Genomic DNA, 26,756 nt, shown 5'->3' with positions numbered 1-26,756 from the left:
CCTCTAGTCCTTTAATGTTTCGACCAAAACTACCCAATGCCAAGTAGAGTGGTGTCAGAATTTATCCTGTCAAAGCTATGATTTTGTACCCAAAGTGTAGAAAAATATTCCTATTTGTGTGTTCTTCTTCAGCAAGAACAGCTACACACAAATAGAACAAATGAATCCATGAGCTTTGTCGACTCAGTTGTTCTTGGACACAAGCTCAGTGTAAGTAATCCACCAGTGTGATCAAACTAGATAAAATGGAGTTTGTTATTATTAGAGGCACTAAATACACTGAAGAATGTCTGTTGATACATATATGAAATATTCAAAAGACGTTTATTGTTTTTATCAATGCTGACATAACAGTATATACAGATTCCGGCCATCATAGTGTGAGTAGAAACTAACAGCATTCTTGTCAACACACTTTGTAATCATTCTGGATTAAAAAGGTTATTGTCATTACTGATAAAAGAGCATAGTTAGAATACACACCGGGGGCCACGGCTGAAGAGAATCAGGCTGCAAATCATGGGTTCCAGGCAAACACAGGAAAAATGTATTTTTCATGAAATGGAAAACCTCCATTAATCACTGAATGTACAGTGCCTTGCGAAAGTATTGGTCTCCCACAAGAACGTTTTTGACATTTTGCCACATTTCAGACTTCAAACTTAAAGAAAACAAACTGAAAATATTTTTCATGAATCAACAACATGTGAGACACAATCGTGAAATTGAACCAAATTTATTCAACGTTTTATATTGTGTTTACAAATAAAAAACTGAAAAGTAGGATGTATAGAAGTATTGGCCCCCTGTTCTCTCAGCTCAGCTAACCAACTCCAGAAGTTCCCTGATGACTTCTGAATGATCCAATGCTGACCTAAATGACAACAATGACAAACAGAGTGCACCTGTGTGTCATTTGGTCTCACATTTGCACATCTTACTTTTCATTGTCTCACTTGTTGTCGATTCTTGAAAAATATTTTCAGTTTGTTATCTTTAAGTTTGAAGGCTGAAATGTGGCAAAATGTCAAAAAGTTTTTGGGGGGCCAATACTTTCACAAGGCAAGGTATAAATGCATGAGAATTTTCAGTCCTTGGTTTGAGGAACAGTAACCGTGAGAGGAAATGATCTGCAGTAAACATGAGACAGGTCAGGCTCTGTGCGTCAGCAGACGCATACAGTCTCAACCGACCACCTGAGCCCGTTCCGACATCATCATCATCATTATCATCACCATCCAGAGTTTCCTGTTCAAGTATCTCATCTCTCTTCTCGCTCCGTCTCCAGGTTCGCAGCTCTAAAACCCCTCCTGGAACACACGCACACACAAAAAATGGACATAACTCAGAACCTTTAGTGATTGATGCCCAGAGGATAAAAAAAAACTACCTGAATCATATTCTAAAAACCATATTTTCTTTTATTCACACAGAATCATTGGGTTATTATTCTTTCATGATGTTGTACACATACAGATTTATATACAATGGTACTTTCACCTCCATATTTCTTTCTGTGAATGGGCAAAAGATGATTAAATTCACATGAAAATCTAGACCGAAGAGCTGATCCAGGAATACTATAGTATTGAAAATAAATATTAGTTGGAAAATTTATGATTTTTGCTGACTTGATTATGGCTTCTTTAAGTTTTTGCCATAAATGCACTGACAAAAAGAAAAGCTGATGTTCACAAAACATTAATTAAATATGTTTTTTACATGTATTTTAAGAAACATCTTCCATCCCAGTACCGTAAATAGAATTCAATCACCCAATGGAATCCACTCATTGAACTGATGATGTGGTGATGCATTATATAAAGTAACAATCTGGTTGTGAGTCTTACAGAGGTAAAATGAACAACACAGGTGACAACGATGATGACGAGGCCGATGAAGATGGAGGCGACAGCAACGTAGAGAGCGTTCCTGCCCAGCCGCCAGGACCCGTCATAGTCGCCGTGATCGTAGCTGTTCCTAGACTGAGAGTAAGAAATCATTACACATTCAGGTTTTCTTGAAACATGTCACTAGTTTTAATGTAAAAACCAAACACAGCAAGCATTTAATCAGTCCAAGACTTAAAAATAAAAAGTCATTACATTTATTTTCTTTAAGATTTGTAAATTATGTGAAACTAAGCAAATCATCAGGGGATCCCAGTTGGTTATTAAATGTCCATCTATGAAACTTTTAAAAGGCCTGCAGACAAATTATCTGGTTTTTATTTTGTCCCATCATTTTTCATCATGGATGTCTTGTTTCATTTTGCAGCATGGCTGTTCCGTGTGGGTTAGTTTGACAGGCAGAGCAGCTGTGTGACCGGGTGACACGTCGGACGTGACTCACAACAGATCATTTCAGAGCAGCTGTGACTGAAACACGTCAAACGGTCTGAAGAGACAACATGTTATTCCTCCAGCAGGTTTTTCCTACAGATGATAACAACACACATGCTCACCATGATAGAGAAGATCAGGGCCACGATGTTGACGGGGTAAGCAGGACAGAAGCAGGTGAAAATAGTCAGACAGAGGTAGCTACGAAGAGGTGGTGGATGTTCCCGCTCCTCTATGGAAGTGTGGTCCAGAAAAGCGCTCCCACTCAGGGAACTTTTTACTTGCGAATTCAGAACTCCGAGGGCCATAGTATCTCACAGCAACGAGACATCAGTGAGTGAAAAATATCTGATGAGAAAGGGTCAAAAGGTACAAACAGGCTGATTAAAAAAATCCGGAACAACAGAGATTCACGTTGAGGAGAACGGCAACCCTCAAAACGCCTGTTTAGTGAGTCTGAGATGTGTTCATGGTTCTAGTCCTCTTTCAAAATGGAAAAATGAGATTTGTGGGGAAAGATACGAGTCGGAAAAACATGTGAGTGTATCATTAACCCTTCTGGCCTTCAACCAGGCCACAACCCTAAGATGAAGACTCAGTTTACTGCTGCTGGCATCCTCAGAGACACAACATGCTGACATGTAGAAACGATCCACATCAACAGTATGAATGGTGTCAACACAACAAATCATTCATCGTCTGACAGGATCAAAGATTTAAGTCCACAGTGTTTTCCCTCTCTTTGTGCTTCACTGGATCTGTCACAGTTTAAGTGAATAAAACACATCAAAACCCTTTTTAGAATATAAACAAGAACATTCTCTGTGCCTGGAATGTCATTTCATCTTCTCACATTGTAAACTTGGGTGAGATGTGTGCGTGTGTGTGTGTGTGTGTGTGTGTGTGTGTGTGCATGCGTGCGCATGTGTGTTAAACCCCCGACGGCTTCTCATTGCATTTTTCAAATTGCTGTGTTGGAAGTTTAGTTTACAGATAAATGTCACTGAAAATTTGTGGTTTGTTCCACGAATTTAATCGCCTGGCTGATGACGCTGTTTTTAAAAAAACAAGCACAATTAAATGCTTTAGAATAATTTATTAGGATTTTAAAATTGAAATTATCAGAAAAATAAAACAAAGGAAAAAAAAAAGAAAAGAGTTGCTGTAAAGCTTGGCGGGGGACAGCCCAAATCATTACATGAGCTCACTGGCTCCATCCAAAGCATTGGCCCTTTTCTTTACATCAACACAACAAAAGACATTATTTAAGTCAACAAACAAGGGGAACAAGATCTCAAAACAGAAAAATATAATTTCTTTTTTTTTTTCTGAAAATAAATCTTAATGCCGCAGAATTATGCACACATTGTCTGCTATAACCAATAATAGTACTATTTTCATTTGTAAGGTAAAAAATAACTTATTGCTTTATTGTAGGTTAAAAAGTTACAGTGTTGGTGTCCAGCAGTAGTTTTATGTCGTGTCCCAGGCGGTCTGACGCAGGAACTGCTGGCTGGATCAGGAAGATTTCTGCTGTGCTGAACATCAAACAGGCTGCAGAAGAAGGCTGAACAAACAGGCTTCTTGTTTTTGCAAACTCTGAATTTGTTCCTTTTTTTTTTTTTTTTTTTTTTACTTTTCCTGTCAGCCAGCGTCTTCTGATCTGAGGTCCCGGATCAGATCCGACTGGGAGCGAAACCCTGTTCCATTTCTGATTCGCTGCCCAAACCCCTCTGTTCACCACTACACAAGCAGCGACTGTATATAAACAATATGTCACTTCCAGAAGAGCACAAGTTCGTTCAAAAAAACTAAATATGAAATGAGAGGGAGGCGGGGGGAGAGGAGCAGATGAGCCAAAATAGAACAGGGCTTTTTTTTTTTTTTCAGTACCAAAAGATGGCAAAAGAAACACTCCTTCATCGCCAAAAGTAGTTCCATATTACACCTTGATGTATGAGCACACTCATTCACACACACTCAGATCAATAGTGATAAGAGGAAAGAACCTGATTGTGATGTTTTCTGCAATTGCTTTTCAGTGAATGTCCTTCATTTTGTTATCTAGGCGGAGAACACCGCATAAACGGATTTTCTTTTCTTTTTTTAAAAAAAACAGAAACAAAAACATTGAGAAGTGAATCGCGCAAAAAATATATATAATATTTTCAAAAAGAATTCAAGTCAACCCCCCCCCCCCCACCTTTCCCCCAAACCCGTGCACCCCCGGACTTCTCCTGCTGGGAGTTGTAACTGTCACCATCAAGCGAAATCAAAGTCGTTTTCGCTAAGGATTCCAGATATCTGGCTTATTCTGGTGTTAAAATGCTCGGATTTGAGAAGTAAAGCAAACGAAGTGATTACAGGACTTCTGTTTTGAACAATGATCCCACACAAACTCCTGGAAGTCATTTTCTCAAGAGCTGCAGACGACAGCCAAGGAGCTGTCCTTCACGTACGCCACATGCTTACTGGTAAAAGTAGTGAGATGACCTAACATGACATGTAGATGCTGTCAATCTTTTCCAAACCAACCTATGGCATGCCAGCCGGTTCAGTAACCCCTCCCCTCCCCACCCCAACCCACCAACCCTTCACCCCTTATGTACAATATCATACAGGAAGACATAAAAACATTGCTTTAAAACCAATTACAGAATAAAATACCTTACAGATTAGCATTATGTCAATATTAATAACAATATTACAAAGACTTTGTTTTTAAAGACTACCAAAATATACATTTTAGTTTTTTATCATGGTTTTTTTTTTTGTTTTTGTTTTTTTGCGATGCTCAAGTTAAAAAAGGACTGCTTGATTTGTTCTTCCTTTGTTAAAAACGGTTTTCAGACAAAGACCCATCTCACGCAGCTTCGTCTGTCCCTGTTCACATCGGCAACAGCTTTGAAGGATGTCATGATGAAACCATATATCACTTTAAAGTAATGGTTTTTTTTAAAAAAAAGAAAATCAAAAGAAGTCCTTGTCTTCATCAAAGATGACAAATGTTTCCTTGGAGATTTTTTTTTTTGTGTGTAGTTTCCTTTTTTCAGCTTCAGGGGGAAAAAATGGATAACGGAGGCAGGGACCTAGTTATTAGACTACATGAGAAGAGACAGGAACCTTATGTTGAAGTGAGTTAGTACAATAAAACAGAGTTCAGGATTTAAAAAGATATTCAGTCGGTCGGTGGAGCCACAGGGAGCCAGGGGAGCCTGTTTGAGCCTGTGGCCCGGCCAATCAAGTTGTGCCATCAGTGGGCAACCAGCTTTCTGATTGGCTTATCAGCAAAGGAGAATCCCTCCCATCATGAGTGACCTGAGACTTCTCAGTGGTAGCCATTAGTGAACGCAGTAGCAATCAGGGGACCCTAAAGAAGCACAGAGAGGAGAAAATAGACTTTCTTTTAGCTTTGTGAATAACATGTATCCATATACTGCAGTATATACCCATAACTATGTGTGTGTGTGAGTCGGTGAAGATGTGTGACATACCCCGAGACCATGGCCGAACCCTGTGCTGGGAGCAGGGCTGGCGGCGCTAATGTAACTGCTGACTCCTGAGTCCTGATTTGCTGCAGCGTACAAGTCAGCCATTGGTCCGGGGCTGCTAGTTCCCAGGAAACCAGCTGTGCGTGAAGGGGTGGAGCCTGAGAGAGAGGCGGGGGGGAGCCAGACTTTCAAAGTATTCCTTCACTTTCCTAGAAAGATGCACACAAATACAAAAACAAACTCACCTCGAACTACTGCTGCTGCGGCCGCTGCCATTGGTCCATATGCAGTGAGAGGAATGGCTGAGGGTCACAAGCACAAAAACAGTTACACATATTGCCTCAACAGATTATGAGCTACAACTTATAGCTCTGTGACAAATACTCATTTAAAAGAGCACCGCGTTAAAGAGGAGAATGATTCTAACTGTGCAGGTGCTGCAAAGAGCCACTAGATGGCGCTGTCAAGAAGGAGCAGCAGGAGTCACCTGGAAGTGCAGGCTAAGGAGAAACTCCAAAGCAGCTAGGAGGGACTCTAAAATTAAGGTTTCAGGTCTCAGTTACAAATTTAAGACTCCGATATTTTTGATCCAACAATGACGCACAAAAATAAAACTATGTTCTAATTCAAAGAAGAGCTAGACACTGGCCAAGACACACCAACTTGCAGTTATTCAAATGCTGCTAGTTTCACCTATTTTCAATTTCATTGAATTCTGATCCATTCAAATTTTTATTTAATTCCAACAGTTTTGTAAATAGTTCTTCAAAGGGAACTTTGCTTGGAGATTTTAGCATGATGAGGACTGATCAGTCTGGTGAGGCGCATGAGCCATATTTCCAGTGCACAGTGTTGACTGCTAAACAGTGGAAGTGGAAGCTTTTCTTTCAAACAGTTGTTTTAAAAGAATTATTTGCAAGATAACACAAACACTACTCAGGGATTTTATGAAAACTGAGGAATGGGTTGAGAATGTAGCAGGGAGCAACCCATTCCATTAGAGTTAATGGACATTGTCCTAAAAGAGGGAATCACCTGAATAGATCCAGAAAACAGTGTCAGTTTCAGTTTCTTATACATTGTGGTAACTCTGAGGGCCATGACTGTTAGAAGAGGTAATGTTTTCTGCTTTTCTAGTTCACTTCTTCTGAGACACTTTTTCACAGCAGCTGAAAAAACATTTGGGTAAAACATTTCATTGTTCTCAGTCTACTGAGTCTTTTTGTCAAATCCTAAGATAGTTACATTCAGTTAAATGCATAGTTTGACATTTCGGGAAATGTGCTTTTTGCTCTTTTGCCGTGGTTTTAATTTGACTCTCTGCTGCATAATAGCTTTTATTTTTCTCTTGGTGAGGAGCCACTGACCTGCGAGCTCAGGGGGGTGGGATGATGTCAGGAGGGGGGTCCTCTCTAAATGGAATTCTAGAAACAGAGAAGGTCAAAACAGAATACTTTAAAAGTACAGTCACCATCCACCAGCCAAAGTACAAAGCCACGTTCACTGAGACCTTAAGCCATTTAGCAGTACGCTAGCTTGGACTGAGAAAGTTTAAAGCCTAATGTGAGGACAGGCAGGAAGGTCAAAGCAAAGGAAAAGGAGGAGCAATACAGCCAAATGAAAGGGGTTTATATAAGCAGATAAAATAAACACAGATGAATATAAGGGGAAAATGGGCAAATAATAGGCAAGAAAGGGGGAGGACGTACTTTAGTAAAGGACGGTTAAGAAAAAAGAATTGAAAAATCACAAACTTAAATCTACAGGCAGCCATAATTTTTTAATTAAGACAGTGTGTATGTGTGTGTACGTAAATAATAGAATAGCTCTGCACTTAGTACACATTTCATGACCTTTATATTTAAATCAATGACACCATTCTGGACCTTGATGTGTTTGGACTGACCTGGGAACTGATAAGTGTAACCAGGAGCAATCCCAGAGTAACTGCGGCTGGTGTAGGTAGTAGTCTGGAAGCCTGGGTAGCCTGATAGGAGAGGAAAGTAAGCATCAGTTTAGTGTCTGGATAAAAACATTTAAAGACATGCAGAACGAGCATGGAGAGCAATTAATTCGGTGCTCAAGACACAAGTGTTACACCTTTAGCAAATGCTAACAAGGTCAGAGAAATTATGAATGAAAAAGACCTAATGAGGAACCGTAGCGCTGCAGTACCGTCATTATCTCAAGCGTCCAGTAGAGGGAGCCAAACACCCACAAGCGCACATGTAACTGAGTTTGTTTTCTCAATGGGGACGTTTTAAAGACTTTCCAATTGTCTATTGAGGTCTGGTACCGTTCATCCTGTGGTTTCTCATACGTTGTCAGTATGGTCTGAATTTAGTTTTCATTGCAACAACGGTGATAAAGCGTAATAAACTGGCCCAGACCGTAATAAACATGATTTAAACCTCAAACTGGTGACAGGCGTTGAGGTGAGCTCACTAATAGACAAAACATGGTGTTACTGAGCCGTTAAATATTTATGGTAACAAATAGAATGGCAGTAGCGTTCCCTTTGTGAAAGCTACCTCTGTATGAATAAATATATGAAATGGTTCTCCTAAAAACTAAATCCACTGCTTTGAAGTAAACATTTAAGGAGCGTCCCCAGATTTTCTGTGTGTATAAATGGGTGCTTCTGCTATATTTGAGACACTGAATTTGTTTCAGGAATATATGATTGAGGATCTTACCCAGCATGCCTATTCCCAGCATGAAGGCGTCCATCCCATAGGGCATTACCCTGGAGCGACCTCTGGCTGAGCCTGTTGGCGTCATCACCTCTTTGGGTTGGGCTTTCTTACACTCGACCTAAGGCAAGTCAGTGTTCAGTAATTCAGAGTAAATACTGAGATGAGAGCTGAAGCTATCACAGTCCCTGCATCCATGCATACCATTTTGTTGTTGATCTCATGGAAGTGGATCTCGCACACTTTTTCCACCACGTCTTCATTCTCAAAGGTAACGAAGCCAAAGCCTGGAGGAGACACAAACAGACTCATTGCTTCACTTCGCTCCACTGATTGTTTGCCGTCGCTATATTCCATGATTTGAGACAAAAACACGTAGTGGAGACCCCACAACCTCCAGTGTCTGGGATTAAACATCCCAGGAATATAATTTAATTACGATTCAATCATATGTAGACACCACCACACCATTTCTCCTTAGGTAAAACCGTGTTTACGGATAAATAAATGGAACTTTTTTTCATCCGAACGGAGAAGCATGTGAACACTGTGTGGAGGACAAACGCGTACGTACCTCTGTGTCTGTTGGTCGTTTTGTCAAACATAAGCATGGCATCATCGACCTACGAGAACAAAGCAAAGAATGGATGACCTTCGGTGTATTAACACACTCACACACACACTCACACACACAGCAAGGGGTGCCATTGTCCCTCCTTAGCATTGGAGTAAGATTGTAAAACAGATGGAGGTTGTGGAGGGAAGAGAGGGAGGGTGACAGGTGGAGAAAGGAGAAATAAAGAATGAGTGGGGAGAAAAAAGAAAAGAGTGATGGGGAAACAAGGGAGGGAGACACTGTATAAAAATAAAATCATCTCTATCAAGTTGAAAAAGGAGTGAACGCTTCCCATTCAGGAGGTGAAACTCTCCTCCATTCTTTGCTGCCTTTAGTTCTCACAAACTGCTCTCTCTCTCTCTCTTCTTCCTTCTTTCTTTTCTTTCTTTCATCCTTGCTGCCTTTTTTCTCTCCCCACAAAGTTTACTATTCCCATGGAGACCCTGTGAAGAATTTCAATTAGAAAAAAAAAAAAGTATACCCCCCCTCAACTAATTTCAATGAATAGAATAGAGAGACAGGAGGAACGGAGTGAGAGTAAGAATATAGAAAACAGAAAGAAATAAACACAGAAAAATAGAAAAAATAAGTTTTGATGGAGGTTAAAATCTGTGAAACATTTTGGATTTGAGTTTTGAACAAAGTGAATGGGGGTCTTTGTCAACACGCTCTCCTTTTATTCTCTTTTCCCTCCACTTTCCTCTTTACACTCCCTCCACTGCCCTATTCATATTCCTCCTCCTCCTCCTCCCCCTTTTCATTCTCTGTCCTCCCTCCCTTCCTCGCTAGTCCTTCACTGGCAGGAAAGTTAGCAGCTTGTGCTGGAACTCTCATGGCACGAGGAGAGAGGACTGAAGGCGAGGACGTGGTTCGGACAGATTGTAGATTCACAAAAAATCTGTGACTTAGCCTTTCCACATCCCAGGAACACACGCAGAACAACTACACACCTATTTTTATTAGCCAACAAGCAATGTAAGTCAAACCAGTGTATGAGTGACAGAGGCCTCTGATTGACTTGATTTCTATCCTTTACATCAGACGACAAGCAGATCAGCTCAACCAATCGGATTGAGGTTGCATGTGTGTGAATAAAGACGGAGACCTTTAGATTTTCCTTCCCAAAACGACGAATATGAGAAAAGCACATCCCTGACACTTTCAGCGCTCATCCTTGAACACAGACAGGGCAACCTCTCCTCTTTCTGTCCTTCATTCAGTTCTTACCCCCCCCCCCCCCTCCCTGCTGCATGCCTCTCAACCTTCCGGTTGTCCGAATTCAATGACACAGCAGAGAGCCAGGGAACAGGACAGTAAGTAGACAGCTGCAAGCCAACATGTTATCATAAGAGTAGAGTTACACGCACAGCTAGCCCTCCTGTTAGCATTAGTAACATCTATTCTGGACCAGCTGAACAGAGGTTAGCGTTACCAGCCTACGGCGCATTTTGAGCCGTGTGGCTCTGAAGCCAAATTTGAAACCAGGAAAGAGATAATACGCTGCTCAGAGATGTAAATACGGTTCATGTAATTGCCTCTGTCGCGTGTGCGCGCGCGTGTGTGTGTGTGTGTGTGTGTGTGCGTGAGACCTTATGCTGTGGTCACACAACAGCCCCTCGCCAAAACCAATAAGAAGACGAGCTCTGATGTTCATTTCCCTGGGTGCTGTAAGACAATCTGATTGGATAGCTGCGGGGGTCTGGGATTGGCTTAGCGGCGGCTCAGTCACCAAATATCCAACATGCATGTAGAGACTTAATAAAAGTTAAGGTCATACTCTCATGAAATTGTGACATTCTCAGACGGAGGCAAACAAGAGTCGACTGTGATCACGGCCAGCTTTCAGAGCATCCCGTTTTTAGTGAAGCACGCAGCTATTGTCTGAAGAACAAGCATTTACTGAGAAGTCCATTACACTATTTGCCCGATCATGAAAGGTAGCATTCACATTTTTTCTCCCCTTCTGTTTCACATCTCCCTCTTTCATTCTCACTCCCTCTCGCTCTCTCCAGCCATCTCTCTCTCTCTCTCTCTCTCTCTCTCTCTCTCTCTCTCTAAACAGGCCAGCAGACAAAGTGTTCAGTCAAGCCTCCTAATCGCCAGCTCACATGGGTGAGTGGAGTCCCAACTTTTCCCGTCTGCCCTGTCCATACTGCATATTTCTCCTTATCCACTCGCGCCTCCTTTGCTTGCTGCTCTGGCCTCCACTGAGTCTCCTCTCACGTGATTGACTAATCAGAAGAGTTTCAAAAACACCATTCTGCATGTGAGGTACTTTCAGGAAAGGAGCGCAACGAGGTAAAGAGAGGAGCATGAAAATTAGGGATTTCCTGCAGATTTAGTATAAATGACTGCGCGACTATAAAACACTGAAACGTTCATTATCAAATTAACTGCAACACGTTTTACGGCTCCACATGTTTCAGCCTCCGTCAAAAATAAGGGGGATGTTCTTGACTCTTCTCCAGATTCGGGGGGAGAGATTGCAAGACCTTCACCTCGGGCTTGTGACTCTTTTTCCCTCATACACATGGCTGCTGTGGCCTGATTGGCCGATGAACGTTTAGCTATAGGAGGTCACTTTTGTTCAGTGCTGACACCACGTGTTAAAATACGCCTGTAGCTCCTCAGTTTGGTTTGAAACATCTGAAATGTCAGCTGTGTGGTGTGATAAAGTTAGTGTAGGTGTGCTTTCTGAAGTAGAATCCTCCCTAAAAATAAATAATGGAACAGATCAAAGACTTGCAAAAGGTTAATAGTGTATTTTGTGTGTTCCTTAGTGAGGCAAAGCTACGGTAAGAAAATAAACAGGACATTAAGTCCTCCTCCATCCCAACCTGCACCTTGTAAACAGGCTCAGATAATAAACAAGAAATACCTCCCGCACAGCAGGAATGCACTGCGGGATTGGCGCTATCCTCCGTACAGCTTTGGTCTCACGTGTCCAAACAGTCCAAATATTCCCCCGTCCCGCGGAGGGAGTGTTGTCTTAAATACGAGTGTCTGCGATCAACAGAGAGAACCGATTCGACGCAGAGCTGCCATTTTAGGAGACACAGGCAGGAAGCGTGACAGATGTCAAACAGTGCACCTTGCAATTAGTGCGATGGGTAAACAAGCGCCGAAAATCAAAGACGCAAAATTACAGGAAGTTGAATTTGAATGGAATTAAATTCGAACGAGCACCTGAAATATGGTTGACTCAGAGGCCGATGGAGAGGAAACAAAGCTGGACGGGAAGCACACAGATTTGTGCTGTTAATTTCTTCCAACTCATTAGTCATGGCTCCTGAAGCCATGTTTCAGACAACTACACGCTTATTGTTTCCGACAACTGGATCACCGGTTGTGAATCTTGGAGCTGGCAAAAAAACAAAATGTGTCTAAACTTGCCTGGCTCCACAGGGACAGTACTGTCACACTTTCATGCTTGCACAAACTCTCCTCTTTCCATTCATGCAAATTTACACTTCTTACACTTTTTTAAAAGAAACAAAAAAAACCCCCACTGGATTACAGTGGGACAATGGGGGAAAGCAGGTCACCACGGCAACAAGCAGAGAGCGACTGGGGCAGGGTGTGTGTGTATGTGGGATGGAGGGAGATGGTGTCAGAGGTACTGATTTTGGATGAGATGGAGGGGGGGGGCTGTTACAGGAGCAGCTGTTGCATTTGATTAGTTAATAGAGAAGAGCCTGAACCCCCCTCCTCCCCAAAAAACAGTAGCAGGCTAAAAAGTAACCCGACATTTCATGCATGATGAACACACTGATGCATTTACAGCCCATCAGTTTGTTGTTTTCTCTTCTTCAATCACTTCTCCTCCTCACTATCTCAAAATTCCTCCCTTTCTCAGCCCTTCAACCCCTCTGAGCTCCCCTCCTTCTCTCTCCATGGGGGGCTTCTTCTTCCCTTACAGTCCCCCACCATCTTGCCTCTTGTCTTCCCCTCCTTTCGCTGCCGTGTTTTTTGTCCTTCCCTCTCCCCGGCCACTCATCTGTCTCCACAGCATGTGTTTGCCTTTCACCAAATTTCATTCAAAGGAGCTGAGCAGGACAAATGTAGAAGCCAAAAACACTAGGATGAGATGGGAAAAGACAAAAACACTTAACAAAAGTGATAAAATAACACACTAACTACTACTGGGTACACAGAGCAAACCATAAACCACCACACAGCATCTTTCCTTCCTTTCTCCTCTCTTCTAATCCTAATTTTCCCCTGAAAATTTCCTTTATACGCTTCTAAAATTTAGTACATTTTTCCCGAGGCTTGATTCTAATAAAAAAGCGACTACAAAACAAAAACAAGCTCAAGCTGAAAGATGAATAAGATAGAACCCAAAGATTAATAAAGTAAATCAAAGGCACAGAATCCACCAGTTACCACCGGGGTAGTTCTGCTGCTGGGATACATAATTAAGAATAGGACCAGTGATTTGTAACACTGATGAAAATTTTTTTATTTGATTTTAAAATCACTGAGTCAACTGTAACACTTGAACAGTACGGGTCGTGTTTGTGTTGGACAGCTAATTAGCACGCTAACAAAGATGAGCTAACTCAGCTATAGATGGATGGCTGAAATTGACTTCTAAATAAATAACAAATAAAATAGTGAACAATTTGTTAAATTGACAAATGTTTAAAGAAGGAACTACTGGTTAAAAACAACCACAAAAAAAAAGTGTAAAAATTAAGCAACAGCTAGCGAGGCTGACTCAGCATAAATTAAACGGGTGAAAAAGGCACATGTAAGCTAAAATCAATGTGACATAGATAGCTGGAAGTAATGGAAAAATATTAGAAATACATTATGAAGGTTCATTAGTGAATGATTGTTAAATTGATAACTAGCATAGAGTAAATTGCATTGAACAAAAAATGAAATGATTGACTTAAAATGAACCTGCAGCTAATGAGACTGAATTAGCTTGAAGCTAAAATAGCGCAAACTAACAGCGAAAGTTTAGAAACAGACACAGAATACATGGCTCAAATAGTTCAAGAATGGTTATACTCTTTTTGACATTGTTAGCTAATGAATGAATAATTAAATAAATAATGTAAGAATAACGTAATGTTGGGAAATAGTAATAAAAATGTGAGGTGCATCAAACCAGGAGAAAGCTAATGCTATAGTTGAAAACTACAGCGGGTGTAAATAGTACACAACAACACAAGTTCATCAAAAAGACCTAATAAAGTAAATAAATAATTTTAAATTTATACTGTCCAGGAATCCACTGAAACACAAATATACGCACCACTTCAATGACCCACAAGTTTTAGCCACTGTCTGAACCTGAAGCTAACGGGCCAACCCGGGACACAAGCATGAGATTCAACAACCATGTTTCTCACATTCAGCATAAACTAATCAGACATATAATGAATCTAAACAACATCCAATTAAACTCGGTTTGAACACATTAGTAAAAAGATGTTTGGGGGCTTGTTTTGAGTGGATATTGGCATTAATCCGGCGAGATTCCCCGTATGGCAGACGGCTGAGAAGCGTCGCGCTAGAGGATCTGAGTTTATCACAGACACACGCCAGTTCTGTGCATCGTTTACCTTTCCAAACTGGTCGAAGTAATGCTTCACATCTTCAATGGTGGTATTGACTGACAGTCCTCCCACAAAGATCTTCTTTGTCCGAGTCACCAGCTAGCAACACAGAAGAAGAAGAGAGCATCGTTTACCTCTAATCACATCAGGCGAGGGGAAGATGCTGGTGACAGAGAGGCTTGTGTTTGTTGGTGTTTATCTGATCTCACATGTTTGTGAACTGAAAGCTCCTTCTGAGCGTTCGGTTTTCAGTCTGTTTCATTTCGGGGCTCGGGGTGTGTGTCAGGTGTGGACACACAAAAATGTGTGTTTGTGCATAAGATATTAGCTGCTGATAGTTGGGGGGGATGGGTGGGGTCATGGGGGTCACGGTGTCAGGACAAACAAGTGGATTGCCGCTCCTCTTAGGTCACTGCCTAAATCTAATCTCAGCCAACCAGGGCTGAGGGATGAGGGGTGATGGATGACGTCATCATTACGCCTCCTTGCTTGTTAACCCTTTCAAGGCACACATACCTTAGGCTGCGCCCGGCGAGGGAACGCCACCTTTGGGTCGATCTGTGGAGGAGAGAGATGAGTGACGATGAGTTTAAAGATAATAGAATTACAGGAAAGACATTACAGTCATTACTTGAAATGTCTACATTACTTCAACACACCCCATTACGGGTTGGACTGCAGATTTGACAACTATGACAACAGTATATATTTACCGTATTTAAAGAATTCTATTAAAGAAGTGCTATTTTTTGACATTTGATTTTGCCTTGTTAGGAGATGCACAAACAAGCCCACTGCGGTACTACAAAAATAAGAACTGCACTTTTTTGAGCATCATTAAAAACTTAACTTTGACACAAACTAGGCTTTTATGAATGTGCTAAAACAGATGTGCATTGTTGTTAAACATGCATAGGTGAATGTATATTCCTTTAGTTAGCAGAATCTGTCACAAATATAGAACAGGTGAAAATGAATAACATGTCATCATATTTAAAATCTGAGGTTGTGGAATCTCAAAACAGAAGTACCGCAATTAGTTCATATTTATAAGATATACCTATAAAATTATGAAGGAGTGATGCGGTAAAAATTTTTAAATTATGCTGTTAAAGGTTTCAAAGGTGCTGAAAAAATATTAGGGATAAATAAAAAGGAGTTAAAATACGTTCCTGTCTTCTGAGACTGGGAGGTCGACCTCTTACTCACAGGGCTCTCTATTTAAATGCACCCGTCCAGTTTTTTTGGGCAATGACACCAAATCTGTACCTGCTCTGGATACGTCATGCACTTGTGCAAACTGATTTTTCGCTCTGGCCAGCGGTGAATTATCATGCTGTTAACTAGCTAGAATTAGTTACAAAACAGAGCCGCTAAGTCTGAACCAATCTGAAGGCCTGCAAATCCAAAAATAGAATGAATGCTAATCTGCAAGTATGTATAGTAGACCCTTGTTTATGCAAACCCCCCAAAAATCCAACACACCAACCAAACAAACAGGCTTACAGAACAAAATACACAGTGAGACGTGAATATGTACATTTACAAATTGACACGACCAAATGCGTCTCGGCCACAAAACTAGACAGAACAGCGCAGTCTGGAATCCAAAATGAGCATTTAATATTCTGAATACATTTCTGCTGGATATGTATGCTTCAAATCCCACATATTCAGACAACTTCCATTTTGGATTAGCCCGATTTGACTACATCCATATTTCTCCCAAAGCGGAGAAGTCTCAGCAGTGGTCAAGGTTATAGATAAAATTAAACGTAAATGAGTTTTGAATGAGCTGTCCTTTAATAATGCTAAATATGCAAAGCCTGTCGTGGCATTTTTTAATTTGTGAGGAATCTGGTGTTATTCTCACTCAAGCCAGCTAGAGAGAAGATTTTAGGTCACAGGACCTTGTAGTGTATTATGGTCTTAAAGTTCCATCTTTGTTCTAATAATTGGATGTGCGAAGCAAACCCCTTGTGTCTCACACGGCCACTATCAGCGATATTGAATTGATATTGGCAACTAAAAAGGGGCCTTTCAAATGGCCAGAAATAAGCACTTATTATGTGAATAATGCACACAATGCGAGGGAGGGTGTTCATTCAATATTCAAGCAATCCTTTCATCTCTTTCCTGTGATAATGACCTGCTTCTGATGACAAATCTACAGACAAAAATATCCCACAAGGACCTTTAAGAACCTCATATTTAACGCTGCTTCGAGAGCGCAGCACCGAGTAACTAAGATGCAGCTGCAGCGTCCTTGGAAGGGATTGCAGAAGGACTTTGCACCTTAAAGTGGGACGCAAAGATGAGGAGAGTCATGTCATCTCCAGCTGGTCTGAGCAAAAAGACAAAGGTGACAAGGACACTCAAAGCCACCAGTGACTATCGGCGAAAGCAGCGCACCAACAGACGGCGCTCAAAATGACAGCGAAGGATTTTTGCTAACATTCTATGTGCTACCTGGAAGTGGTTTCACTCCTATAGACCAGTGATTTGTTACGGAAGAAAATTACTATAAATTGCCTGCGTATTCTCTCTGTCCTCTGTTGTACTGATGGAGCTGTCCTACAACACCTCCTGTTATTTGGTTGGTTGCCATGCATTTAATGAAAGAAAATCGAGCAGATCGCGTTAAGTAAGGAGAAGCTGCAATGACCTCTAAAGCATAATACAATGTCAGAATTACTCTACTCTGTTTTCTTATGAATATTTTTAGAACAACACACATTTATCGCGTCCTGGTGTAGAATACTGTGAACAATACATGTGTCCAGTGTTTGCTCTGAACTAAAAACGCCAAGAGCAATACAACCTGGCGTCTGCGGGTTGTCGCACCGGCCTTTCGCTTTTTTAACAGGACTGGAGGTGAGGCGCTGCCCTGAGGCGAGTCTGTGACGCCGCGAGCTGACAATGACAGCGGACACAAACCAGGTCGCATCGGACGCAAGGCTGCAGTCACACACGATATGTGAAGGAGGCGGCAGAACATTCTCGACAAAATATGATGCTTTTTGTTAGGATTATATGTCAAGGTCGACATATATATAGATACACAAACTGAAATGAAAAGCTTTTTATTAACCGTATATTCTTTTTTTATCTGTTTACCCTTCAAGTAATTTCAGTACCTGTCAAATCAAAGTGTGACATCACATTGATGCCAGTCCAGTTATTACAATGTTATAACAGGTAGATCCCGAAGTGTTAATAATAAAGAAAATCCAATTATGGATAAATGTGGAGCTGAAAAATAACACTTAAAATGTTTCATCTATTTATCATCTATGTTTCTACCTACCTATCATTTATCTATTTAATCAGTAATTTATCAAGAGCTGGCAAATAGAGTCAACGAGTGCAACATCTGCATATTCATTCATCCTGTAGGCGACAGTGTGACCCTTAAAGATGGTTTGCAGGCCACCGATATACACAGAGAAGAAGAATACAAAAAACAAGAAGAAAAAGAAGAAGAGGAAAGTGATACATCCGTGATGTCAACCTCCTACGCCTGGGTAAAACCACACAGCGTAGCCTAGAAAGCCATGTTGACACCATGGTGGGGATTTTTCTTCCAAAACGGGGGGGGGGGGAGTGTATATGAATGTTAACACCTTCGAACCTTACTGGAGACACAGAATACTGCTGAATTGCTCTTTCATCCATTTTTAGACAGCCTTTGCCACCCTCAGGTTTCCATAAACCACATGTTATCATTGTATGGGTTACCTTTTTGTTATGAGGGACTGGAAACACTTTAACAGCTATGACATGGATCCATAATGTGCTTCCTATACATTATTATATACTGTACACATATAACCATTTCATAACTTTAAAATTACAAACAGTTATTTTCAAGCATGTTACCAACTAAACTACGTTAGGCCTAATGCAAGATCTGTAGTAGTGCTGCTACGGCTACATTCATGCCATGCAGTTAAATAAAAATAATCATTCCACGTCTGCAAAAGAAGAGAATTTATCAAAGAAAATTTCTATAACTGGCTATACTTTTTAAAAAAGCTGTAATAAATGAAAGCTATGCATCTAACAGACTGGGGGGGGGGAAATAGATACTTAGCCAGATCATCAGTTGCAACACTCAGAAATAATTCTTCAGGAGCTCAGTGTTTGTGTATCGGATCTGATCGGCAGTCATGAAAATGTTAGAACAATGTTAAAAAGAGTCCAAGGCCGACAAAGAAGAGTTACAACTGAGTGTTCATGAAATGGTCTGACTAACATTCTGCTTCATGACATCCAACCTCGGCTCAGTCTAGGTAGCACAGTTACGGCAGAGCCTACAATACCATGTAGGTGGTTTAGCTGAAGACTAAACTAATCTACTACCGATAGTCACCTCATGAGGCCCAGCGCATCCACCAGTGTTACAAACTGGAAAACAAAAAAATAAAAAAAGTCAAATTAATAAACTGATAGCGAGAGCAAGTAAGAAAATAAGAAAACCAAAAAAAAAAGAAAGAAAGAAAGAAAGAAAGACATGGCATTCATTTGGAAAACAGGGAGCCCATGAGAAAGTGGGCCTAACCAGTATAGCGGTGCAGCGAGGCCGTCCCAGCAGGCAGCCCCTGTGATTTCATTAATTAACAGGACAAAGAGTACAAAACAGATGGGCCCGTAGAGGAACTGGGGCTCCTGTGCAACCCCCACAGGCACACATGCAGTCACAAGCATCGTCCTAACGCAGCACCAACACCAACAGCAGCACACGTCTGCAAAGTGACACATACAGTATATGTCATTAAACAGGCAGGAACACATGGAACAATCTCAACGCTACCCAACAACAGACAACAAGTGTTTTCATCATGTATGCAGACGATCAAGCTCTTGCGTGTCAGATAATCTCCCACACATTATTACAACGTAATGGCAATCATCTACATTGATAAGCTATCAGACGCCGTCATGATGCATTATAATCAATGGAACCGCAACGGCATACAAAAGAAGTTGTTGTGTCGCTACGTCCACACAAAGTAGAGAAAGACTGTTTAAGCTCAGGCTGGCGGGGTCAATCTGTACAGACGGACAATGGTAGAGTAATTAGTTAACGAAGCTCACTAATGAGCCCATCCCCCCACACACACACACATACACACACACACAACTGAACCCTTCTAGGTTGCCGTATGTGGCAGTGGTACGGGGGAGCTTATGCAGCAGGTACAGAGAACCCTGGAGCCGCCGTTAGGGCAGGTCCAGACCTTATCCCCAGATCCGAGACTGCGTATGGACCCTGGAAGCCCAATCCAGTTTTGTCCCTTCAATCCGATTAGTTGGTTTTCAGATCTATACTAATTACCTCCCTCCCTCTCTGTCCTCCACCTTCTCCACCCCACCCCCCCAACCCCCCTCCGGTTTTGTCCACGTCAGCATTAACAGATAATCCCCCAGCCAGGAACAAGGAGCTATAGCACTAGCATCTCCGCTCCCTGCTGAACAGGTGTTAGACCAGTAGCCATGGCAGACCACGGAGTCACCGTTCCACAGGGGCCGCTTGTGTTGTGGAGGCACAGCCACAGACTGAAGCAGCTATATTTGCTCCATGCTGATGACTACAACTGTGGCTTCACTCCTCATCCTGTAGTCGCCACGCGATAGTACCTCATTTCCAAAGGGGAATTCCTGCTGAAGCCATGGGAAGGAAAACAAAACATCTTTATATGACCTTCATCCCATTCCTTGAAAAAAAAAAGTACTAATCTTTTAAGTACCGTTAGTTAAGTGTTACAGTTTGTGGAGTTAATTTTGGGTGCTGGTCCCCTGAAGCTGTTAATACGGGTGTTATCAAGGGAAATGAGGCTTCCTCCATGGCCTTAGTGAGACTAAAGTTGTGTTTAGTCTTCTTCAGAAGGACCTTAAAATACAGTATTTTCTGTACTGTAAGGCGCATCTTCAATGAATGGCCTATTCTAAAACTTTTTCATATATAAGGCACACTGGATTACAAGGTGCACTGTGTTTTTTTGAAAATATTAAAGGCTTTTAGGTGCGTCTTATAGTGTGGAAAATACTGTAATGATTCCATCTAAAAAAGGAAAAATCCATTTGTAGATATTTTTAAATATTGATGCTAGAACATATGGCTTGCCAAAAATTATAGAAAGGCCCAAACATCTAAAGACACAACTACTGTACGTCTCATAGGTAATATGTGTATGTCTGGTGAAGCTATGTATGTATGGTTTGCGAGATATGCTCTTGACAGAGAGACAAAAAATATTACGGCTACGCACAATTATACGTCACTTATTCACTCAAAGAGAAGAAAAATACTGCTGACGAATCTGGTATCACAAATATCATAAATTATCTTTTTCTCATTTTAAATGTGTTCTAACTAACACATCAAAGCCTAACATCATCCTGCAAGAAGAAGACGCTCTAACGTTTCAGATCGGGCCTCATCTTTTCCTCTTCCCATAAACTGGTTCCAGCGAAAGATCTCTCTAAGAAAATAAATAGCAGTTGTGCCTTTCTTCTCTGTCCAGGGACACAAAACGGCACACCACCGCCCTCAGGCCACACTCTAGCCCCACGAGGAAATTTAACCTCCAACAAAAACCAGAATCTCAACAGGACGTACTCCAAAAAAACAAAATCTCTTCATGTTTCATTTTTATTTTCGTCACACCGGGAACTATATTGTTTGATTAATTTGGCCCGCGGCTTTTGTCTTCAAGGAGCAATCCCAGACGAAACAGGACTGTAAATGTTTAATACCATGTGTAAACCAGTGGTGTGGACCTTTGGACCATCGGTTCATGTAGCTTCTCAACCTCAGTGTCCTCCTTCATGTGACGACTGCTCTTAGAAACCAAACACTCAAAGCATGAAAAATGAAAACAGAAATCTGAATGTCAAAAATTCTCCTGAATTCCAGGCAGGAATCCCCGTCTCACATCTCGTGATGATCAAACGTTCGGCGAGACAGGGAGAGGAGAAGCATCCAGGTGTGAGACAAATAGAGGAATAACTAAGGGTGGAAAATAATTCAAATGGGACGGCCGTGGGAATTACGATATTAAAAATGAACTCTTAAGTCGCTGTGTGTTTCAATAAAAAACTATTTCTGAAGCTTTACTCGTAAATATTTGCACCACATAAATGGGGATCATCCTAGCTAGTAGGGTTTGAATTAGGCGGGTGTTTCGGTACGTTGTTTTCACATTTTGCAGGAAATATTTTGTGCTTCTTTGACTGACAAAAATTCCGTTTGTGATCACTTTCTGTCTCAACAGTCTTGAAAAAATTTGCAAAGACATAAAAACCGTGCTGATATTTTCAAAATGAGATCGCAAAATGGCAACCATGACCCTGTTTGAAACGTGTGGTTGGATAAACCACCCCCCCCCCCATTAGACTGCTGCCACAATAACCTGAGCTACCAAATCCGCATCTGAGTGGGACGCGTTATTATTGTTTAGCCCGGTGCTGTATTTGGGTTTATAATAGGGCGACGCCTAACTCCACCAGACAGGCCTGCCAGACGCCATCGCCTCCAAACTACCGTTCATTTCACACACACACACACACACACACACACACACACACACACACACACACACACACACACACACACACACACACACACACACACACACAGTTTAGTTCATGAAGACCCAGACTGCAGGTTATATCGACTGAGTAACATCCAGTCACTACTCTGGACCCACTTTAAAGCTCACAGCTGACGACAACTGCACAGAAAGATCCAACTTTTACAGTAATTAAAAAAAAAAGTTCCTTGAAACACACCGATATGACATAACACCTTGTGAGCGTAGGTGTGTGAGTGTGTGTCAACGCTTGTCTCTACTACCCAGTCGGGGGGGGGGGTCTAAAGTTAATGCAAAATAGCTAAGAAGTTGTTATGGGGACATAAATCCCATCAGGCTGTGCAGTAACAGCGCTGTCTCCTGTGGCCGGTATCGCCCCTGGCAACAGGTTTGCTCCAACAACGAACCAACTCTACACCTTCCTCAGCCCCGGGCTCTGCTGCCTCAATGTTCCACAGATTTTCACTCTCAAATGATCCTAGTGTATGTGTCTGTGTGTGTGTGTGTGTGTGTGTGTATGTGTGTGTGTGTGTGGTTAAGGTCAGAACTTCAAATCTCCATAACCAAGACAGCAAGAATCACACCTTCATAGCTATTTAGATATGACTCAGCAGCTTTGAATCAGACGTACGCACTTTTCCTTCAGCGCTGATGTTGTGCTGCTGGACACAAACCCAACAACACACACACACAGACACACACACACACACACCCCAGGCCTCTGATTGGTGATTTATTTGTACCATTTACCCACATCCACAGGGTAAAGTGGGGGGAATCACAGAAGCACAGTTGCTCAAACAAACACCATCATCCATACCAATAATTAAATTAAACCAGGACTCATTTGAACCCCCCCACCCACCACCTCTCTGTCCAACCTCCCCCAACATGGGAATCATCCACTTCCTTCTGTCAAACTTTTCCTCTCCGCCACTAAAAAACTATTTGCTGTTATTTTCTGAGAGGAAAAAAAAAAAAAACTGGTGAACTCTCTGCATAAGCCCTTTGAGGGTTTTGCAGGGGCTCCTACCCTATTCAGGTCCCCAGGTAACCATGGCAATGAAGACCAAGAAAGAACGCTTTCATGTTGGCGCCCTGAACCGGGATTTGTAGGGGGAAATGAGCGGAGAGGAGGAGGGAGGAGTGTGTGTATGTGAGTGTGGGGAGGGGGGGGGGCTCTCCTCTCAACTTTACAAGCCATAAGGTGGAAAGTAAAATGCACTGAGGTGGGTTGGGGGGGGGGGGTATGCTACACAAAATCAGAAAAGTTATGGACAGCATCGGATATCCACTCACCGTTTTAGAATCCAACTCATGTCTGTTTTGCGCCAAAACCTTTTCCACGCCGGCCTGTTCGGCATACGTTACGAACCCAAAACCTCTGCGCCAAAGAAAGAAAGAAAGAAAGAAAGAAAAAGATATTCAATTCCTAAAAATAAAATTAAAATAAAATCACAATCCACAGCATGCAAACAAGTCTGATAGGAAAGCATGGACGGGCATGAGGCATCCGGTGATAGGACGGCGGAGCGCACACGCCTCCTTCTTACCTCGACCGCTTGGTAACGGGATCCCGCATCACCATACACTCCTTCACCTCGCCAAATTTACAGAAGTACTCCTTCAAGCCCTCTGCGGAGACAGCAAGGCGACGGTGGTTACAACACATCCATAAATCACAGGCGATTTCCCTACAGGCCACGGCGAGGTGATGCGGCGGGGGGCTACTGGCTGGAGCAGAGACAATGGGGTCGGCGGGCCACGTTGTGTTTGTGTCCCTCCAGAGACGGGGGCTATCTGGCTAGGCAAGCCTGATGGCCCCATTAAGGCCCCCTCAGATCACAAACACAAGCCCCACTTGGTGCCGATCGCTGTGTGGAAACACGCCGTGGCCGCGGCGGTCCAATAACGCGGGCCATCGCAACAAGAATAAACTGTATCCACGCACCAGCAGCGCTCACGGCTCGTCGGAGAAATGAATGGATTCACCGGAGCGCCACGAGAAAAGGGGGGAAAACAACCACGGGAAGGTTGAGGAGGAGGACCGGTCCGAGTCGAACTTCTTGCTTTAACGCGCAAATCATCGATCACTTTTTTTTTTTTTACTACGAATGTCTTTCTTGCGTTTATTATCGGTGCGTCATGCGCTCCGTGGAGCCTCGGACAAAGTCGATGAACGTGTGCACGCGTTTCCCGTGATAATCTCCCCGCGTCTCGGCAGGTCTAAATCCGAAAGAGCTGATCCTTAATGAATGAGAGGCTTTGGTTTAACTTCGGGAAGCCTGGCGGTGGAATATGGGACGCGTTATGGATCCGAATGGGAGACAAGAGAAGGGAAACAACCGGGCAACAGTCGGACTTATTAAAGTGGTGTGTGGGACAGCTCACCTTGTGTTGTCTGCCAGCTCAGACCCCCGATGAACATTTTGCTGAATGAGAGAAACACAAGGCGTAAATGAACACGGAACAACGCGCGTCTTTCACAACACAAAAACAGATGCGTTCAAGGTGGGGGGAAAAGGATGTGTGTTTATAGCATCAATAAAGTAAGAAGAGAGCATCGGCCATGTTGCGAAGTCACCGATCGGCCAGTCGGGCCGTCATAATCCCCTAGAGGAGTAAAAAAAAAAAAATAAAAATAAAAAAAAAAAAAAAAAAGAGAAAGAAGAGGATTTTCCAGTGTGATGGAGAAGTTGCGATGTAGCCTTCTGGATGAAAAATGAGATAAATAAACAAACAAGAGGAGGAGGAGGTGGAGGAGGAGGGGAGCAGAAAGCAGCGGCGCGTCTCCTCCACTGAGTGGATCCATCCCACACACACACACACACACACACACATACACACAAGAAAACACACGCACACACACGGCGTGCTTGTCTTTTGTCTCGACGCGGCTCCGCTCCCGCACAGAACTCAACTAAAGTCCAAGGTGAAGTCAAAGCGAGCCGAGAGGCGAGAGGAGAGCGGGGCGGCCGGGCTGAGGCTGTTACCAGGGGTCGTGGGGGGAGTTGTCCGTGCCGGAGGACAGGCTGCTCTGGCTCCCTTCCGTATCCATTCTGCTCTCCGCTGCTAGATTCCCGCACTGCGAGGCGAGGAGAGGCAGTGAAGCTACACACACACTGCTGCTGCTGCTGCTGCTGCTCCAGACTCAGGGGCGGGCAGGGGGGTGGGGGGGTGGGGATGGGGGGTGAGGGCAGAGAGAGAGAGAGAGAGGGGAGGGGGGAGGTGGAGGAGGGGCGAGCAAGGATACACACACACACACACACTCACACACACTCATAGATGCATGCATACGCGTTCACAGGGAAGCTCCGCCCCTACCTCGTTTTTCCCGTACCTCACCCGAGCCTCGGACCTCCCCCCTCCTCCTCCCCCATCCTCGTCCTTCCTCCTCCTCCTCCTCCTCCTCCTCTTCCTCCTCCTCCCCTCACTGCTGCACGTTGCCTGGTTTTATTCAGGCTGCTAGTGGCGCTCTCTCTGAGTTCCGACCATCGGCTGATCTCGTCTATTTGTATGTCTGGACATCCACAGGAGGATTTTTATATGTGCTGTCTGTTTTATATCATATCATTATAGTGAAAACAGGTAAAAAATAATAATAATTATAATTTAAAAAATATGGGGATCAGGAAAACATTCAAGTTTGTATTTTCAAAAAATCCATATCGGTTTCAAAAGCGCTTTAATATGACTTCCTCCTTTGAGTTTGTGCTATATCAGATAGCATGAAGCATTTCTAAGCAGCATAAACCTCCGAGATTCTTGGTTTTTTTAGAGGATTCCATGTGAGACTAGTGTTTGTTTATTTATTTGTGTGCAAGATATATTTTTTTAAAATCCATCAACAGATTTAGATGAAATTTTGATGAGTTGGGTGAAGTTCTTGAAGCGTCCCACAGATTCTGAATCACAAAATAAAATAGTGGGTTTTTTGGGGGGGTTTTACCAATAATATATATAATCTCACATAAAAAGAAAAAAAAAACAATAAGCCTTTTGGAATACATAACTGATTCAGATATGGATCATAATTGATTCGTGTATCTGTGAGAGATTAAAAAAAGTTACATCAAAAGGGAAAATAACTCTATAGATCCATTCTGATGGGAAATTATGTGTTGATGACTGATTCTAATGCTAATAGTAAGATAACATGTTAAAGGGCTTAAATGGTGATTGTTAACTTAACCACTGGGTTCACAACTACTGGCGATCCCCTCATGGTGGAACCATGACGCACACATTGCGCATGCTTAGTTCCATCAGAGGCCCCACATGCTGGTGGAAATTAGGCTCCTTGTGAGAAACCATGAATATGCAGTAACACGGCAATGTCAAGTGACAATGTAGTTTGCGGCTCTGTGAGTGTTTTCTGGCGTCACTTAATGTTACGCTCAAAGTTTTGATGGCTGAGTCCAGATGCAAGGAGGCTGCATCTGACTGGAC

The 26,756-nt window shown here is 42.5% G+C and overlaps 2 protein-coding genes across 3 annotated transcripts; both read right to left on the bottom strand.

Annotated features, from left to right (window-relative positions):
* Nucleotides 1-311: 311 nt before the first annotated feature.
* Nucleotides 312-4,453, bottom strand: LOC137595335 (transmembrane protein 233-like). Its single transcript, XM_068315367.1, has 3 exons — nt 2,465-4,453; nt 1,851-1,985; nt 312-1,310 (listed from the first exon to the last, which is right to left on the bottom strand). Exons 1-3 carry the CDS (start codon nt 2,648-2,650, stop codon nt 1,299-1,301), a joined length of 333 nt encoding a protein of 110 aa, XP_068171468.1. The 5' UTR covers nt 2,651-4,453; the 3' UTR covers nt 312-1,298.
* A 501-nt stretch (nt 4,454-4,954) lies between these two features.
* On the bottom strand, nt 4,955-25,456 carry LOC137595334 (RNA-binding protein Musashi homolog 1). Of its 2 annotated transcripts, XM_068315365.1 has the most exons (14): nt 25,301-25,456; nt 24,699-24,739; nt 23,861-23,942; nt 23,607-23,691; nt 15,229-15,270; nt 14,719-14,811; nt 9,101-9,149; nt 8,731-8,813; nt 8,530-8,647; nt 7,740-7,820; nt 7,201-7,257; nt 6,079-6,135; nt 5,837-5,991; nt 4,955-5,712 (listed from the first exon to the last, which is right to left on the bottom strand). In XM_068315365.1, the coding sequence occupies exons 1-14, from the start codon at nt 25,363-25,365 to the stop codon at nt 5,671-5,673; spliced, it is 1,050 nt and encodes a 349-aa protein (XP_068171466.1). In that variant the 5' UTR covers nt 25,366-25,456; the 3' UTR covers nt 4,955-5,670. The 2 variants fall into 2 exon arrangements, with proteins under 2 accessions (XP_068171466.1, XP_068171467.1); XM_068315366.1 differs by lacking the exons at nt 23,607-23,691; nt 23,861-23,942; nt 24,699-24,739; nt 25,301-25,456 and adding exons at nt 19,085-19,119; nt 19,274-19,828.
* Between the last annotated feature and the right edge of the window lie 1,300 nt (nt 25,457-26,756).

Source organism: Antennarius striatus, chromosome 5 (genome assembly GCF_040054535.1).
Source record: "Antennarius striatus isolate MH-2024 chromosome 5, ASM4005453v1, whole genome shotgun sequence".
Lineage (NCBI taxonomy): Eukaryota > Metazoa > Chordata > Actinopteri > Lophiiformes > Antennariidae > Antennarius > Antennarius striatus.
Note: the sequence above shows the minus strand (reverse complement) of the source record. Positions and strands in the feature narration are given on the sequence as shown.

What these genes read in the sequence shown, in the direction of transcription:
- LOC137595335 (XM_068315367.1), bottom strand. Translation starts at nt 2,650, where the DNA reads ATGGCCCTCGGAGTTCTGAATTCGCAAGTAAAAAGTTCCCTGAGTGGG. An exon ending in CCCTGATCTTCTCTATCATG is followed by an intron (nt 1,986 to 2,464) that starts GTGAGCATGTGT and finishes TCTTACTCTCAG; the next exon opens with TCTAGGAACAGCTACGATCA.
- LOC137595334 (XM_068315365.1), bottom strand. Translation starts at nt 25,365, where the DNA reads ATGGATACGGAAGGGAGCCAGAGCAGCCTGTCCTCCGGCACGGACAAC. An exon ending in GAGCTGGCAGACAACACAAG is followed by an intron (nt 23,943 to 24,698) that starts GTGAGCTGTCCC and finishes CTGTCTCCGCAG; the next exon opens with AGGGCTTGAAGGAGTACTTC. An exon ending in AACGACCAACAGACACAGAG is followed by an intron (nt 8,814 to 9,100) that starts GTACGTACGCGT and finishes TGTCTCCTCCAG; the next exon opens with GCTTTGGCTTCGTTACCTTT.